Source organism: Leucopleurus acutus (assembly GCF_964270905.1).
Source record: "Leucopleurus acutus genome assembly, chromosome: 15".
In the NCBI taxonomy this organism is placed as follows: domain Eukaryota; kingdom Metazoa; phylum Chordata; class Mammalia; order Artiodactyla; family Delphinidae; genus Leucopleurus; species Leucopleurus acutus.
In genome coordinates this window covers 3,579,148-3,598,700 of record NC_139157.1, presented here as the reverse complement: position 1 = coordinate 3,598,700, position 19,553 = coordinate 3,579,148, and the positions used below count along the sequence as shown (strand labels likewise).

The 19,553-nt window shown below is 45.9% G+C and overlaps 1 protein-coding gene across 1 annotated transcript in view; it reads right to left on the bottom strand.

Moving 5' to 3' along the window:
- Positions 1 to 19,553, bottom strand: part of PDE10A (phosphodiesterase 10A) — a gene marked incomplete at its 5' end in the record, with an annotated part of 577,771 nt that overhangs the window by 327,545 nt on the left and 230,673 nt on the right. Inside the window, one exon of the mRNA XM_082855961.1 lies at positions 9,750 to 9,884. Within this exon, the coding sequence (XP_082712087.1) occupies positions 9,750 to 9,884 (135 nt within the window). The remainder of the gene's footprint in view (positions 1 to 9,749; positions 9,885 to 19,553) is intronic.

Here is a 19,553-nt window from a genome sequence, read left to right as displayed (position 1 = left end):
TGCTGATGCAGTGGACATGGGTTCGTGCCCCGGTCTGGGGGGGATTCCACATGCCACAGAGCGGTTGGGCCCATGGGCCATGGCCGCTGAGCCTGTGCGTCCAGAGCCTGTGCTCCGCAACGGGAGAGACCACAACAGTGAGAGGCCCGCGTACCGCAAAAGAAAAAAGAAAAAAAAAAACCTTATGGGATGCAGCTAAAGCAGTGCTTAGGTGAAAATGTATAGCTGTAAACGCCTACAATCAATAAAGCAGAAAGACTGCGAATCAGTAACCTACCCTTCCAATCTTAAGACACTGGAAAGAGCAAACTAAACGTAAAGCAAGCAGAAGGAAGGAAATTATAAAGATTAGAGTGGAAATTAATGAAACGAAGAACAGAAAACCAACAGAGAAAATCAACAAAGCTCAAATGTTTATAACAGCATTATTTACAATAGCCAAAAGGTGAAAATAACCCAAATGTCCATCAATTGATGAGTGGAGAGACAAAATGTGGTATATCCATCAAACAGAATATTATTTGTCCATAAAAAGGAGTGAAGCACTGACACATGCTACAACATGGATAAACCTCGAAAACATTACACTGAGTGAAAGAAGCCAGTTGCAAAAGACCATATACTATGTGATTCCTTTCCTTTGAAAGTCCAGAACAGGATGATCTATGGAGACAGACAGTAGATCTGCGGCTGCTTCTGGACGTGGGGGGGGGTGATGGGGCCAGGGTTAGGGAGTGAGAGTTAAAGGGCATGCAGTTTCCTTCTGAAGTAATGAAGATGTTCCAAAATTGACTGTGGTGACGGTCGCACATATCTATGAATATGCCCCAAACCATCTAACTGCACGCTTCAAATGGGCAAATTATACCTCAAGAAAGCTTTTTTATTTTTAAATATCACCTCTCTTAGCATCTCCCAACATTAGCACATACACAGCATGTCCTTTCCTTTACTCTTTGCAGGTAACATCATACAGATGTTAGAGAACTGGGTGGGGGGGGGGATTAAAATGTCATTCATTACCCAATATATTGTGTAGATTGGGAACTGAAGAGAATTAGAAAGTCAGATTTGAATTTAAATTAACTTTTGCTGCAGATTACATGGTTTATCCTAAGCAGTTTTATACCTACTTTATTTATAAAGATAATGCTCAGAGTTTACCATGATTGGAATGAAATCTCATCTTCTAAGTGCCAGTGGTAAGAGTATTTGCCAAGTATACCGTCACTGGAAGTATTTCACCATCAGCTTATCTCTGATGTCAAAACCACATATACATTATGCAACTTACTAGGTTTCTTGTATCCTTAGGAGAACCTCTGAAGAAAAAGGTACAATTTAATGTTCACATGATTTTTTTCTCTTAGAGGATAAAGCTGTCATGCAGATGATTTTATAGGTAGCACCAATGAGAAAAAGTGAGACATTTGAAGGGTTTATTTACGCAGGTTCGTTGGCCGCACTGGTTGGGAAATTGTAGGATATTCAACTTATGTCTGATACCTGCCTTCTGTCAGTATAATAATTAGGAGAACAAAGACAGAGGTCCTATTTGTAATATCAGATTCTTTTGTGCCTCATAGGTAATAGTACGTCAGTTAAATGCCTTGCATATTTAGAATAAACAAATCAGTTACAAAACACCCCATGGTTCTACTGATAGACAGAAAGAGAGATATTTTGTTCAAATAAAATGCCCTGACTTCAGATGCCCGGGCGTGAATTCCTGGGAAAAAGGAAAGCTTACAGAAGGGCCACCTGTCCAGCACTGCTCAGGCAAACGCCCCAACTTGGTCTCCAATGACTCCACACCTTCCACAGGTGCGTTTCCTTTGTCCTCTGGGTGTGTTCAGAACCGAAAAACCACAAGCAGAATGGGCCACCGTTGCTGTCCTTTGTACTCTTTCAGGAGGGGTCTGACCACTTGGCAGCTCTGTGCCAATCCCAGCTTGGATGATGCCGCTTTCTTTGATTCCACAAAAATTGTTTTGCTGAATTTCTAACATGTTCCAACACTGCAGTAGGTGCTGGGGATACAGAAGTACATAAGATGGTTTCCGCCATCAGGAAAGTCAGTCTGGAGAGGGGGCTGATGGAAGTATTTGCACAATACCAAGAGATGTAAGAAAAAGATGTGCTGGTACCCGGAGGGGAAGACATCAGCTTTCGTCCTCCTGGAGAATGTGTGTGTGTGGAGTGGGGGTAGGGATGGGGGAAGACTTCATGGGCTTGAGATGAGTCCTGAGGAATGACTGTCTGATAAACTGAGGGAGGAGAAATTAGACATGTGGAGGGACCCTCACGTGCTACAAAGGAGATGTGCAAGGGAACCCTCGGGCAGTCTGGGCCTGGGTGCTGCAGCCTCGGGTGTCAGAGGGGCGGTCAGGAGGTAGCAGGGCCACCCCAGCTATGTTAGAGTATGTCTATCCTTCCTTCAAGAGGCAAACAATGTTTGAGCCCTTGATGGATGGAGCCACCTCACAGTCAGGGTCAGGGTTGTGTGAGTTCAGAACATGCCCTGAGACACAGAGTCTGCTTAAGGATAAACTCTGTGTGCAGTAAATTGCAAAGGAAAAACCACACAAAGCAGAGAACAGGTTCATTTTTTAAAACTAATTTTCTAAAAACACCCTGCCCTTTCTCTATTTCCTTCTGATGGCGAACACTTTTAACTTATAATGAAACCAGACCACGTTCCCCGGTTGCTGACGTCAATGGGCTTTTTGCCTGAGTAAGGACCTCACAGCCGACCCTAAGGGCTTGATTCTAATCTCGGGCACATGGGCCAGCAGCATCCCTCCACAACCTGGAGAGCAGCAATCACACACTGAAATGGGCCAACGCTGCCATCTGGGGCACACACGCACGTACAGGAAACGTTCAGAAACCTATTTGAGTGTCAAGAAGTAGACCGTTAAGATCAACCAACCCGCCGCGGGAGAGTGACAGCACGTGGCACACTCACAAATGTGCTAAGCTGACAAGCGTTACACAATTCAAAGGAGCGAGAAGCAGAAGAGGACAAGGGCAGGCTCGGTTCTGCACTGAGTAAGCCGAGCTGGCAGCTGGCCTTTGGCCCGCGATCGCTGGACTTCCCACGTCATCTGAGGGGGGAGCGCGGCTTGTTACAATAATGCGCCCTCACTATCTAATCTGCTGGAACCAAATGCACACAGGGTCTCTGATATTCTTATTACACAAGATTAAACCTCTCAGAACCAGGACTCGCTCTGGGAAAGGTCACATACTGAAAATGAGCAGACCAACGAGAACCCACTGCAGCGATTTCTGGCCACCAGAACGCTCTTCACCTTGCTATGCAATCTGAAATACGTCTGAACAAGAACTAGAGAGTGTCTCTTAGAGGTGAAGTGCACACATCTCACTAACTCAAAAACAACTCACTTTGGAGAAGGGAAGACTGTGTTGTGTTGCAAAGGTCAGATTCTGGAGTTGTTTGTAAACTTGCAAACAATTATTTTTAATAAGACAAAACTGCAGGCACTCCCTACTTCTGTTAGAGTGGCAGAGGCTCTGCAGTCACATTGTCTGATACCCGGTGTGCGTTCCAAGCCTCTTAAGAAGTGACGTCGCGGAGGAGTTCTGTGGTTGGGATGTTGAGCTGATGCAGCTGTTGCTTTAGCCGCATCCAGGGATGGCAAGTGGGACAAAAACACGGGTGTCACTTTGCCAAGTTTTAGAGCCATAAGAGGGTTTTGTGGGCAAAGCCATACAGAGAACACAAGGATAAGACACAACTGGGTTCCTTCTGTGCTCACTCTTGCCGTGAATTCACATTCCCCCTCCGTGAGTTCCAAAGAAACACAAAGCAGAGCAGAGACTATCAGCTCAAGGCTTTCAAAAGTAAGTTCAAAAGTTGTTGTAGATGTGAAGTTAAAGCAACATGGAGATTGATCTGATGCTCTCTTTTGAGAACAAAATGAGAAACATTATGCATCTGAAAGCTCAGAAACTCTGTCCAATTTGCTGAATTACTCCAACGACCGTGTACCTTGCTCTTCAGCTCTGTAAATCCTGGGCTTAGGCCAAAAGCAAGAAAATGTGACCTGACCTTCTTTGGGACCTCCTAGCCCCCCGTCTCCATCCTGCCTCTTCGGCACCTCCTAACCATCACTCCTTCCCAACAGCGGGTGCCGCTCGCCTCCGACCCTCACCAATGGCTACGGGATGGTGCGGGGCTGAGAAGCCAACCAGGGACCAGCCAGCCTGTCTCTCCCGTTTTCACATCCCCTGAGATTCTCTAAGAAGGGGAGGTAGCTAGTCCCTCGGCAGTAAGGATGTGACTTCGCGAGTCACAAAGTCAGATCACCAGGAAGAAGGGGTGGAACAACAGGCTACCAGAGTAGTCAAGTCATGGAAAACACAGCTTCTAGCCTTTTCTTTCCCCACACATTTTTCAATGCTGCTGCACATACACCCAAACATATTCACACATGTTCACCAAGGAGGGAGTAAACTCAGCTGCAGCAGTGTCACACACAATATGTTGTCCCTAACAGAGAAATTCTATATACGTTTGGGAACGGGCTCGAGTTCTCAGGCTCTGGGCCAGCAAACGCTGTGGGTGTTGAACAATACCTACCACCAGACGAACAGATGCGCACAGTGCCAACAGCTTTGGAGGGACCTGTGTGCGCTCCTTCAAGGAAAGGGAGAGTAGCATGGAGATCAGGAAAGAAAGGGAGGAGAGACCTAGGAGTACCCACTTAAATTATGAGTCAACCAGCACCACCATTGCCTGCCTGCCAGGGGACGGGGTGTGGCTGAGATAACTTCGAGGAGAGCTGACAGCAGAAACGCTAGGGATGCTAAAACTTCCCTGCAACCTTGGCTTTCTCTGCACAGTGTCCTTTCCAAGAAGAGTTCACACAGAGTTTACATACGTCCTATCTGTCGCCACTAACACTCCTCAGAGGCATTTCTGTCCTTACCATCACACCTGCAAATTCACCAATGTATTGACCATTAAGAGGGGGAAAAAATCAATGGGATTTGATCAACAGCAAAAAGCCGTGATGATTAGATTTTGTGAACAGGCTTCACTGAACAGAAAATATCCCTTTTTGTAGATCTGGAGAACAGTGAGAGATTAAAATAAACACACGAACAGATGCAAAACCAAACAGATAAACCAACACATCTTTCCTGTTATACATTTGATCATCTCATGCTTTTGGTCAAGGGGAAAAAAAAGCCATAGTATAGAAAGATATAACAAATGAATTCCATCATCAATTGATAATAGCCCGTAACCAAATATACAATTATAGCATACATCCGTGACTTCCCCTCATTCTCCTCTTTCCTGTCTCTGCCCTTTACATCATCTCCTTTCAGCGGTCATCCCTTTTTCACTGCAGACCTTACTGTCCTCATGGGCAAAGCACAACAAACCTTGATGCTATAGCTGGTGGCTGCTCCTGCATCACCGGCACCCAGCACTCCAGTTCTCAATGCTCCACCTACCTGTCAACCACCCAGATTCCTGGGAACACCCACAGCTCCCAAGATAGTTCCATGAGGACGGGACTCAGGAATTCTTGTAAGGATTTGTAACGTAAAACCTTTTAAAGTACAGAGATTGTTTTAGGCTATGTTCCCCATAGCACCTAGCATGGTGCCAAAGCCAGAATAGTCTTTAAAAACTACTTCTTGGGGTGGCAAGGAAGATGCCGGGAATTCAAGCATTTGTGCAGACGGTCTCTGTTGTTACAGACTCGCATGGCCTCAAAGACGACTGACAATAAGCAGACCTTCAGCGGGAAAATTATTCATACACAGCTTTTGGTTACCGATTTTTGATATATAAGATGGCTATTATAATTTTAGGTACTAGATAATTTTGATAAAAGGTGAAATACGGAGTCTGTTTTTTAAAAAGATGCCATAACGTTAAAAATATTACAATTGCCTATGGGTTATTAAGACAATAACTAAAGCAATCATTTGCTAATGATGAACCATTCATTTAAATATTGAAAATTTTATTTATTTGCATGTAAAATGTGAATTCCCTCCCCCCCCCCCCAGAAAAAGGAGTTCTGATGGATTACAATAATGACACAGGCACTGCCAGAGAGAAGGAAGCGTGGACAGGGCCACGCCCCTCCAGGAACATGGAGGTATTGGGAATGATCGTCTTCCCAGTGGGACAGCCATCCTCCTAGTACAGCACTCTAACAACACTGGAGATAGAAACACATCTGAAAAATGTGGAGGGACAGCTGACATGGTGTAGTGGTGTCAGAAAAGCACATTTTAGTAGTGCTTAGCTTTGTAGAGAAGGGAAAAGATAAAGCCTGAGAGGCAAAAGCATCCCTGTCACCAGAAAAATGTTCTCAACTGGGCAGCAACAGTACTGCAATGATATTACTATGGTTTGGATGAAACATCCCTCAAGATATTATTTCCCTTTGCCTTAATCCTAAGCAAACTGCTAATTAGTATTTTGGCTTCCTAGATATCTCGATATATCAGGAAAGAGGTTTCCATGGATTACAAACAGGAACATTCTGGTTACCACAAAGAGATCATTGACATTATAAGTCAATAAATTAGTGTTCTTGGCTTCCCGGGTGGCACAGCGGTTAAGAATCCACCTGCCAATGCAGGGGACACGGGTTTGAGCCCTGGTCCACGAAGATCCCACATGCCGCAGAGCAACTAAGCCCGTGCGCCACAACTACTGGGCCTGCGCTCTAGAGCCCATGAGCCACAAATACTGAGCCCGCGTGCTACAACTCCAGAAGCCCACACGCTTAGAGCCCGTGATCCACAACAAGAGAAGCCACCGCAATGAGAAGCCTATGCACCAAAAAGAAGAGTAGTCCCCGCTCACTGCAACTAGAGAAAGCCCACATGCAGCAACAAAGACCCAATGCAGCCAAAAATAAATAAATAAAATAAATTAGTGTTCTGATAAATACTTATGATAATAGTCAATTACCCAACAGAAATAGTTATTTATGTAGGGTAACTGATAAAGTTGAGTTTCGGGTCCTTCTTAGCTAAGGACAGAGCTTGAACCAGAGTCAGACTCCAGAGTCACTGTTCCTTTCCCCCATCCTGTTCTCTCACTCAATTCCAATAACTCTCTTTGGCCTCAGTGTTAAACCTTCCTCATGAAAACTTCAAAGACTGTGATTAAATCAATTCGTGTTTCTAGGAGCTTCCTGGTAGCCAAGACAAAAAGGGCAAGAAACTTTGGCGGATAATTAGTTCTCATTACCCGATAAAAGGATCCTTTGGAAACCAATATTAAGAGATATTAAAATCCTATTTTCATCTACCATTTAGACTGTAGGGAGAAAAAGGCTTATGAGTAACAGTTTTACATGATTTCATTCAAGGAAAGCAGATTTTTCAAAAGATGAAACACTATTCTTAGCCTCAACCCCAGCGCTATCCCTATCAAGTAAGTAGTTCAGAATTTGCTTAAGTCTTTGAAAAATGCTAATGCTGTATTCCTAACTAGTAATGTTAACATATAAAAGTTGAGATCCAGAAGTTTATTTCAAGTCAGTTGTTTAAAACACAAAATATTTCTCCATGAAAATAGTAGTCTTAAAATTATGGGAATTACTAGGGGGAAGCCCAGGAAATCCTATTTGACCCCAAATGTAGCTGAAATGGTGCTAATAGCAATCATGATCAGACACCACGTTTTGGTCCCTGGACCCTGAGCCAGGTTGCTCCAGGCTGCACAGTGGCTCCCCTAGCCCTGATTCTGCTCCAAAACGGGGCTGGCATGAACCCCTCATCTCTGCTCAGAACCAAGTCTCAGGGTGCCCAGACTCTAGCCAGGGCCCCTGCCCACCGAGATCCCAGAGACAGCACTGAGCCAGGACTCAAAGGTCCACCTCCTACGTGTCCTTCCATCTTTTAGGAAACTAGCCTCTCTAAGCCTCAGAAGTCACACCTGAATGTGCTAAGAAGCCCAGCGTTCAAGGACACCGTGGTGGGCGGGGGGCAGAAACCTCCTCTGTGAATTATTAAACTATCTCAGTTTCAAGGGAATCCTGTTCTGAGTTGCAAAAAATTGAATTACAAATAAAAAACTGAAATATAATTGTTGGAGCTGCCTTTACTATATTTTTACTGATGTTTCTGCATTCGATTTCTTTCTCTTACAATAAACTCTGATTAGTAGCTGTCGATTTGGTGCTCACCTCTTCAGTTCTCATGAGCAACCTATGATTTCATGTCTCCTAATTCTTCAAATGCATGGCCTTGCTTTCATTATGTTTTTCTTACATTTTATTCAGGATTGACAAATCCCTTCTCAGTTTGCTTTGCTCCCTTCTCCAACAAATATTTCCTCTTCTTCTAGGCCAGTCTTTCTTTAAGAACATTCTTTCCCTTAGGATTCGCAGCAGCCTATCCAACAGAATGTGACTAGGAAATAGTCCACTTCTATGCTCTTCCCTAAGTAGCCACTCACCACCATGGCTATTGAGCCCTTGAAATGTGGTGGTTTGACTGAGAAACTGAGTTTTTAATTTCACTGAATTTTGACGAATTTAAATTACAGTAGCCACATAGGGCAAGTGGCTACCCAAAAATGTAAAGATGCTGTTATTGGTTTCCCCACTGGAAATGAATTTGACATTGGAATTGAATTTGCGTGTGTGTGTGTGTGTGTGTGTGTGTGTGTGTGTGTGTGTGTGTGTGCCTGTCTGTCTGTCTGTCTGTCTATCTACAGCTTCCTGGCATTGTTTTTGCTTTAAGGTCTCTTGACTGGAGGGATAAGCAGTCTTTTTCTTACGATAAGGCTGAAAAGGTACTGATTTTGCTTTGGAGACTTCTACAGGTAGGAGAAAGTCTCCACCTGGCTGTAGGATGATCGCATTTGCTACTGATAGGGTTCAATCAATCTGCCCTGCCCCATGTTTAAAAAAAAAAAAACACACACAAAATAAACAAACCTTTTTGATCCCTACCTCCCCTGCCAGCTTATCATCCTACTTCCCTGTTCTATAAAACAAAACCCATTGTAAGAGCTTCCCACACTGGCTGCCTCCCGTCCCGCTCCCCCCGTCCTGCCCTGGGACCTCAGGCCTTCCTCCTGTCCCTGCACGGAACAGCTCTCCCCAAGGTCCGCCTGGAATCCACACTGCCAAGTCCACCATTAACTTCCTGGGGCCTCTGTCACCGTTGCTTGCTTTCTCCTTGAAATGCTTCCTCCTCTTGGCCTCTGGGCCACCATATGCCTGGCCTCCCTGCTCCTCTCAGCCGCTGTTGGTGGCGTCTCCTCTTCCCGCATTCCGGAGGCTGCTGGGCTCACTTCTCAGCTGTTTACTGGCATCTCTCTAGGAGAGCGCGACTATCGCAGTACGCCCACATGCCGCGCACCTTCTCATGACTGTTGTTGGTCCCCTCAGCACAAGCATCAGACATCTCACTGTCTACTCAACCAAGAAGATGCCTGATTCGACTCGCAAAACAGAGAGGTAAAGAGCAAGTATACTGGGCAAATAAACCTTCAAACATAGGAGAAATAAGTGAAAGAGAAAAAAGCCACACAGGTGTTTTAGAAAACTCATGCAAGACTGCCTCCGTGTTCCTGGCAACTATTCTAACATGGAGAATCCCCATATCTTTCCCGATCACAGACAGTTTTTTTGGCCACTGTCCACGAAGCCCCTGCTCAGATGAAGAGGGATCATCAGGGAAGGTAGAGACAGTCTTAAGGGAGGGGGAACGTCACAGCGGGGCTTTCCTTGTACCTGTTGCATCACAAGAGTCCAGGCTGCCTTCTGCTGGGTCATTGCGCATCTGCTCCTGGGTGTCTGGCCTGCTTCTCAGTGTCAGCAAAGCGGGTCCTTTGCTCCCACTTTTAAGTGTGAAGGGGAGGCAGCTGGCTGGAGAGAACAACAGGGTATGGTGTTAATGTCAACTACTAGTGAAATGTACTGTCACAATCAGGAGTGGGGCTCTCCTAGGAAGTCTCCAATCCCAGGAAGGTCATTTACACAGTGTGACCAGGGCTGCAACTGCCCCTCAATACAGGCGCGCGCGCGCACACACACACACACACACACACACACACACACACACACACAAGCGCCAAACTGTGGCTTCAGAGCTGTTGTGGTCAGAAACTTACACTGGCTAGAACATCCTGCTTCTGGTCATGTACAGTGGACTCTGAGAGTTAGCTGTTTGCAGGTGGCTTTAAGAGTGAGACTCAGTTTGGCAGGTTTTCATAAGGGGTATCAGGTCAGCCTGCACTGTCTAGCACCTCCGACAGGACCCGAAATGTAGGGAATGTGAGTGTATGTGCGTCTTGGTGCGTCAGGAGATGAGATGAGGGCGAGAGGGAAGGTGGAGGGTGAAGGGCTAGACTAACATGCTTGTTCAGTGCAGCGCTGACCTATGTTCAGCTTAGCCACAAACCTCTTTCAGAACCCAGGAATTGTGTTGTTCCTTCCTCAGGCCTGGGTCTCAGACGCATTCTTGTGACACAGTGATGTTGGTGTTATATTATCTGTAATTCACTCTAACAGCCTTTAGTACAGACAGCGTGATGTCGAGTCGTTAGCCAGTGTTAATCTACATCCTTGGGGTAGGCAGTTAGCATCTGAGCACCTGATCAGTGACGCACTTCAGAAGCGTTCCACATGTGAAAGCAGCATCGCAATCTCACACTCCGCAGGTGGCCACTATAGATTCTTCACCTGTCTTTACTGCTGGCCATACTGGAGGGTTTGTCATCAGAATGACGGGCATAGATATGGCATTTCAGCGGTGAAATGAGGGGAATTCAAGAAGGATGAACTGGTTAGAAGATGTGGGTTCTGCACGGTGATATGAAGAAGGTAAAAGACTCCAGCAATTCTTTCCAGTTCTGGGAGCCGCAAGTGGAGGGATCTAACATCTGGTGGGACTCAAAGGTTAGCTGAATGCTGCTGCCAGAACAGTACCGACCTTTCCTGAGTGAACACCTCATGAGAGGCCAGCAGAACGCCCAAGATGACAGTGGGCAGAGCACTGACCACCAGGAGTGGGGCTCTCCTGGGAAGTCTCCAATCACAGGTAAATGGTTTGCCTTTGTGTGTCCCTGGGCCCATTCCCTGACAAAGGTTCATCTCAGTTGCAGGATTTGGTCTGAGATTTACTTCATCCACAAGTACCTGGGGAGTGGGGAGATAGGAAAGGCACCCTGTACCCTTCACCCAGCTCTAACTACTGGGGCCCACGGGCATCTTCCATTAAGAACCTGGTTTCGAAAATACCTAAGTGGCTTGGGTCAGTTTGCAACTTCAGCTCTTCTGCTCTTGAAAGTAACTTGTAATAGTAAATGTGATTTTTAATAATAAAGGTTTCACTTTTTCTTGAAAATAAATTAGAATGAGTAGATTCATCTCTCTCGTGTGCAATCTGAAGAGCTTTCTAGAGAGGAAGGGATGGGGACAGAGTTCCCATGATCCAGTGGGAACTGCCCAGGGCCTTGGATACCCTTCCAAAGGACAGAGCTGTGCCAGTGAACGCCATCGTGGTTAACAAGGGCTGGAGACCACTTTCCTAGAGCCTCGCCCTCAAGGGCCCAGTGCTGCAGTAAAACCACGAGGGAGCAATGAAGAGCGCCCTCTGTGTCCCGACTCTGGGGGACCACACCTTCCCAGCACACCTCCTGCGCCTAAAGCACCCAGATGCTGGTTCACACCAGCAGGGCTGATCTGGCCAGCTGAGGGGCAACGGCTGGGAGAAGCTTCCCAGTTACTGAACACACGTGCAGCGTGTGGTGTACTTGTTCTCACTGGGAGAATGGCAGTGTGCTGGGGTGCTATAGACACAGGGGGTTCGATTCAGAAGTGTGTCACGGGGCGATGTCGGGCTCAGCCTGGTCTCTTTCCACAGGGTCATGAGGTTTGCTGTCATTAAGGAAGATTCTTGGGGTGGGGACCACCGAACATCATGGGCAGAAGAGCTGGGCACTGTGTGTCGGGAAAAAAGGCAAGGACTGAGGAAAGGAGCAGAGGCGGCTGAAGACAAAGGGCATCAGAGCAAATAAGACCAGAACCACGCCAAACATCAGTGCTTTGAAAAGTTTAATCCAGCCCTCTCCACGCCAGTAACAGCAGGGTGGGGCAGTGGGGTAGAACCAGGACTGCCAGGTACATCTGTGTGCGTGCAACTATTAACTAGTGTTCATGGGTCTCTGTGTTGCTATTCTTACCTTTGATGTGTAAATAACTAACAAGAAAGCTGAGGTCACATGTCTGAAGTGAAAAATCATACAACAACAGATTACAAATAATTTCTAAGTCCTATGTACAGATTCTAGGATGCTTTATTGGTGAGAGGATGACTTTTGATATGTAATAAATATTTCGGATTAAAATGTCCCATAACATATGAATTATTTTAAGACAGCTTAACGAAGGTATAATTGACACCTAAACTGCCCATGTTTAAATAGAGCACTCGGATAAATTGTGATCTACGTATGCACCCGTGAAACCATCGGCATAACATTTTGAGTAATTAGAGTTGTGTGGAAACAAAAGCACAACACGGAGAATGCTGGAGTTGGATGACTAGTAGTCTCGTCTCGGTTTCGATATTTCCCGTGCAGTATCGGTCCAGTCACATGACATGCCTCATATCAAAGTCGAGCTGTGGGCTTGATGGCGGGCCACGGATATTGCCTACTTCAGGCCACCCCCAATGTGCCAAGAGTCCTTGAGGCAGGAGTGCCAGGAACCACCAGGCCGGGCGGGGCTGGAGGTGGAGGCATCCACAGGTTTGCTTTTCCTGACCCCTCTAGCCTCCAGCCCCTGTGTGGCAGATCACATATTCCTTTAAAATTTTAGGACGTTCTAATGATAACTGTGTCTAAAAGACCAGGGCCAAAATTTCTTTCTAAAATAAGAGGAATAGATACGAACTGAAACTCAACCATGAAGACTGCAGAAGAAGGACAGACATTAAAGGTTGGTAGGAGGGTCGCTCCCCCTGAAAAGCCGGGGCAGGTGGGGCAGGTGACACCTCCCTGCACTGACCTGGACCCTCCCTGCGTGGAACTGAGATCATGTCCAGCACTGCGTTACCGGCACAAACAGGCTGGTTGTCACACCAGGGAAAACAGGAATTGAATCACAAAGGGGACCTCCGGGGGCCCTGAGAGAACTCCATTAATTCACACATTAATGAAATAGGATCCGCTGTGACTAGCTGGATTGAGCCCAGGATCTAAGGCTGTAGGGAGTCACTGTTCTGCGTACAAAGTGATGCGCAAAGAAGAAAGTGTGTGTGTGAACACCCAGGGAGCCGCGCTGGGGGTCCAGGCACTCCCCGGCCCAGCAAGTAGGCCAGCAGAACACCAGGGGCGACTGCTCTTCCCTGCACAGCTCAGCTGAGCAGAGACCTGTGTGAACTGGGAGCTCTGGGGCCGGACCAGCAGGATGATGGGCCCTTGGCAGGAGCCCAGGCACACACGCGCAGCAGAGGCTGGCAGCCCTGAGGACAGCGGGCACCAGGGAGAGAATGAGACGGAGTAAAACGGCACCTCGGCAAGCGCTGGGGCTGGGAGCTGGTGACACCCGTGTGCGCTCACGAGCCATAACCGGTACTGGGCCCTTATTCACACTCAAAACTGGTGAGGCTTGGGGACATAGAGATTACAAACGTTTCTGAGATAAGCAACCACATCTTTACACAGATGAAAACCAGGATTTAACGATTTTTAATAATAAGGTGAAAAACATTAATCCTAGATGATATGCTGCACACAGACTGGAAATTCCGCCAGCAGAAGCCGCACACGCGCTGAGAAACATCATCTGAGTCTGAGTCGATCTCGAGTTTAGACATTTTCTCCCCAAAGAAACCATTCAGCAGATTCCAGGAATGCTGTGTTTCGGGGCCACCGAGGAGACCACGTTTTCCTGAAGGAAGGGACTTGTCGGCGAGTAACAGATTCCAAGGGAGTGAAGGAAGGAAGGAGGGGGAGAGGTGAAAAGAGGGAACACACACACACACACACACATGCACACACATGCACACGTATGCACACTCTCGTACACACACTAAGCCTCTTTCAGAGTGTGAGGGGTTGGTGGTATGGAGGACCAATCAGGTGGACCAAGGTCCAGGAAAGAAGACGAGATGAAGCTGCCTGACAGAAAACAGAGGGTGACCAAATTGCTCTAACTGCGTTCTCAAAAGTGTGAGGCTCAAACCTCATTTCCCAGCATCTGTGTCCTCCGCTACGGATCCACTCAGGTTACTACGGCAAACCGCTTTCTCCCCAGCCTGATTCTGTTCCACCAGAGCAGTCGGGATTCCCTTTCTTCTATAAACCATTGCTGGGAGTCAATGTAACGTGAAATGCAGGCTCCTTGACCACAGAAGGCCTCCCGCTTAGGCCCTAGGCCACAGAGTAACTTCACCCACTGAGGACAAACGGCACAAACAGCAGAGTTCTAACAGGAAGACCACAGAAAGAGAACACTATGTGTTCTCTCGTCCAGACTGATGAAGCCCCAGGTGCCCCGGTGCCAGCCCTGTGTCCTGCACTTACCAAGAGTCAGGGAGTCCTTCTGACAGTTGGGCACCAAGGCCTGGGTTGTAAGTTTCCACAACTGTAAAATTCACAAATTCTTTACAATTGATTCAGTTTGTGAAATTCACAGTATGGTTTTTTTTTTATAGCGGCTCCTTCATTTTCTTTTATTTTCTCAATGAGCTCATGCACACTGCAGGGCAAAGCAGAGAGAGAGGGTGCTTCAGGATAGAGCGTGAGCCACAGGGACCGCCGAGGGGCAGTTCTCGTGCGCAGGATCTGATATCGAGTGAGCACCTGACCTTTTAGGAGGATTGTGGAGGCAATGCTATCATTTGCTGTAAGCAGGTTTCAGAGGATTAGGCCTGAGGAACCGTTTCAGTGGTGCTCCGGAAGGGAGTGGAGGTGTGGTGGAGAACCGTCTTGAGAAGAGTGCAACACTTGGAGACGTGGAGCTGAGGGCACAGGGTGGTGGCCGGCATGGAGAGCGTGCGGCAGGAGGACATTCTCTTAGGCTAATGAGCTCGGCTTTAGTGAGGGAATAAGAAGCTGATGGTGACAGGGTCTCACGTTTATGGACAAGCAACCAGGGTTCAGAGCCTGGTCGCTGTGTGAGGGAACTGGATGAAGGAGTAAGAAGGAGGGAAGGAGGGAAGACAGTTCTTTTCCTTCCTCAGGGAAGGAGGGAAGACAGTTCTTTTCCTTGCATTTAGGAAAAAGGGGACAATGGGTGAAAACAAAGAGAATTCTGTCATGAAGAAAAGTAAGAGAGAGGAAGCACTACGATGGTTTTGGTGGTGCAGTGGTTAAGAATCCACCTGCCAACGCAGGGGACACGGGTTCAATCCCCGGTCCGGAAAGATCCCACATGCCGCGGAGAAACTAAGCCTGTGCACTACAACTTCTGAGCCCGCGTGCGGCAACTACTGAAGCCCGCACGCCTAGAGCCCGTGCTCCACAAGAGAAGCCACCGCAATGAGAAGCCTGCGCACCTGATTCCCACTAGCTATCTATTTTACATTTGGTAGTACGTGTAAGTCCATGCCACTCTCTCACTTTGTCCCAGCTTACCCTTCCCCCTCCCCGTGTCCTCAAGTCCATTCTCTACGTCTGAAACTAACACACCATTGTAAAGCAATTATACACCAATAAAGATGTTTAAAAAATAATAATAAATAAAATTAAAAAAGAAGCCTGTGCACCGCAACGGAGAGCAGCCCCCGCTCGCAGCAACTAAAGAAAGCCCGTGCGAAACAATGAAGACCCAAAGCAGCCAAAAGAAAAAAAAAAAAAGGATGGTTTTGAACGTTTGAGTGAGATGAAATATCTGTGAACACAAATCTTTTCTTTTTAATGGCTATTCCTGATTTAAAATGTTTTCATATCGTGGTACATATGCATAACATTTTGCCATAAAATTTTACCATTTCAACCTTTTTAAAGTGTTTGGTTCTGTGGCATTAAGTACATTCGCACCGTTGTGCAGACATTACCACAAGCCATCTCCAAGTCTTTTCACTTCCCAAACTAAAACTCTGTACCCATTAAAAACTATTTCCCCATTCTTTCCACCCCGAGCCCTGGAAACCCCCATTCCACTTTCCATCCCTGTGAATCTGACTACTTTAGGAACTTTACATAAGTGGAATCATACAGTATTTGTCTTTTTGTAACTTGTTTATTTCACTTAACATAATGCCCAGGGTTCATCCATGTTGTAGTTATGTGTCAGAATTCCCTACCTCCTTAAGGCTGAATAATATTCCACTATGTGGATATACCAAATTCTGTTATCCATTCGTCTCTGGATGGACACTTGGGTTGCTTCCACCTTTTGGCAATTGTGAATAATGCTACTGTGAATATGGATGTACAACTATCTTTTTGAACTCCTGCTTTCATGTCTTTTGGGTATATTTCCAGAAGTGAAATAGCTGGATCATATGATAATTATATATTTAATTTTTTGAGGAATCACTATACTATTTTCCACAGCTTCTGCATCATTTTTACATTCCCATCAACAATGCACAAGGGTCCAATATTTCCATATCCTCACCAGCACTTGTTATTTTGTTTCCCCCACCCCTTTTTTTTTTTATAACAGCCATCCTAAGGGATGTGAAGTGGTATCTCATTGTGGTTTTGATTTGCATCTCTCTAATGCTCAGTGATGTTAAGCACCTTTTCATGTGCTTACTGGACATCTGTATATCTTCTCTGGAGAAATGTCTATCCAAGTCTTTTGCCCATTTTTTAATCAGGTTGTGTTTTGTTGTTGTTGTTGAGTTGTAGGAGTGCTTTTCACAATTTGGATAGCAATCCGTTATCAGATATATGATTTGCAAATATTTTGTCCCATTCTGTGGGCTGCCTTTTCACTCTTTTTTATTGTGCCCCAAATTAAAAGTTTTAAATTTTGATGAAGTCCAAGTTATCCCTTTCTTTTTGTCATTGTTGTCCATGCTTTTGGTGTCATGCCCAGGAAATCACTGTAAATCCAATGTCATAGAGCTCTTCTCCTTTATTTTTTCTTAAGAGTTTTATAGTTTTAGCTCATATGTTTAGGTATTTGGTCAACTCTGAGTTAATTTCTTTGAAAATGGAAAATATGGCACAAATTTACTTGTCACCCTTGCACACGGGCCATGCTCACCTTCTCTGTATAGTTCCAATTTCAGTACACGTCCTGACAAACCAAGCACTGAAAGTAAATAAACCCTTGGAGGAAATTCCTTAACACAGACGTATGAAGGTAAACCTGTCTGTGTTACACTTACAGTAACAAGTGTTCTTGCTCTCTGTCCTGGGGATTCAGCATATTTATCCCGGGTCCGCCAGATGCTTTAACTGCCACTGCTCAGGCCCAGCTCCACCTCCCGCGTGCTCAGTGAAGCTCTTCCTTAAGGTTCTCACCCTGACTCTCACACATTCTATAATCATTCTCCGTGCGTGGCCAGCATCTTTCCCACTCCCAATGCCAAGCCAGCGGGATCACAGCAAGATTTTTAGGTCCTGCTGTGAATTTTCCATAATTTTCAGATGGAAGCTGTGATAAGGACATATTTCTAAGAATTGAGACATTGATTTAAACAAGGGGGGTTGGACTGAAAGCCTTACATTGGGAGTCTAGCCCCTCAGGTACTCTCCCCCATCCCTAGAAGAAACAGAGGATTTATTCTTGGGACAAACTAAACCAGAGAGACTCTAAACTCAGACACACTGACTGGATAGAGGACTCAGAACACTGTACATGCAGGAGGGCAGAGCTGAAGCTCTAGACCGACAGGAACACAGGGAGAGTCAGCATTTCAGTGTTTCAGACTCTAAGGTGCCCACCACTGCCCCAACTGCCTCCCCCCATCCTGCTGCTGGAGTGCACGCTTCCAGGGGTATCCTCCTGCCCCACCCCTGCCCCGACAAGACACGGGAACACTTTTCCCTGAAGAAACCGAACGGTACCAAGGAAAAGACCTACACATTCTGACGTTTGTGAGGGTGTCCCTAGGCAGTCACTCTACAGCAAGCTCACCAGACCAAGATCGCTGACTCTCCTCCCCACTTCGCTGGAGCTTCCTGTTGGCTTTCAGCGCCTCACTCTTCAGTAGGAAAGGATGATGAAGGATAATATGATAATCAAGGAAAGCTTCCAACACAGAGGACTGAGGCTAAAATAATAAACAGTTTAAAGAACCTTGGAAAGAGACCACACAGGGAGGAAAATAGTTCTTAACACTATAATATTCTCAGAGAGAGAAGAAAATATATTACATTCATGGTAAGACGAATGCTATAAAAGGAACAACTAGAGAAGGGAGTTTTTAAAAATAGAATATTAAAAATGGTACAAATCAGTGGAGAATTTCAGGGATAAAACTGAAGAACTCTCTCAGAAAGTAGAGCAAAAATACAAAAATAGCGAAAGAAGAGAAAAGATAAGAAAATATAAGGATTCATTCAACACAGAAAGAACAACAACAGAAGAAATTATCAAAGAAATAATACAGGAAAATAACCGAGGGCTGAAGCATACTCTCTGTACTGTATGGTACATCACATGCCTGGAACAATAAATTTAAAGAGACCAAGACACATCATTGTGAAATTTATTATCAGTGGAGATCCAGAACAGAGCCCAAGAGCTCCCAGAGAAGGAAAGGGGCCACAAACAAAGGAAAGGGAAGGAGGATGGTGTTCTCTTCCTCAAGAGCATTACTGGACACTAGAAGACAGTGGAGTGAAGTGTCCAGAGCTCAGATGAAAAAGGAGTTTCAACCTGGAATTCCGTATCCGTTGAAAATATCATGGAGGGAGGAAAAAAGGTATCTTTAGACATACACAGTCTCAAAACGTTTATCTCCCAGGTACCCTTGGTCAGAAAGTCACTAGACGATGGGATCTGACAAAGTGAGGGAGCACACCAAGGAAAAGAGAAACACGAGACAGTGGGAGCTCCCAAGGTCTGTCCCAGGTTGACGATGATAGGGGCTCACAGGGCAGCAGGCATGCAACACATGTAGCCCTTCCGGTGGGTCAGAGCTAAAGGTGGTGGGGGAGTGCTCCAAGGGAAAAGACCACCGAGCTAGTACCGTGCTTTAAACATGTTTGGAATACATTTGGAAACTGTATTGTTAGCTGTGACAAATCTGTTAGAGCATCTGGAAAAAAAAAAAATCCAAACTAAGATATAGCTAAAACACAAAGCACCCATAAAACAAAGTTAATACTAATTGAAGGGAAAATAAAAGTGATGCAAGAGAAGAAACGGAATCCAGGTACCCTATTGGGCTCAGGCATGAGGAATATTTACATGGACCAAATAACGCAAATGCCACCACGTTAGCCAATAACTGAGATCTCAACACACTGAGCTCATGAGGGTGCATGGCAGGAGTGAGTGTCAGGAGAGTTAGTCCTCACTTCCATCACAGAAAATCAGTAGGTGATATGATGTGACTGGTTAGAGGTAGGGAGTTGTAATACAATTTTAGGATGAATAAATGCAAGTCCAGTCTCAAGAAAC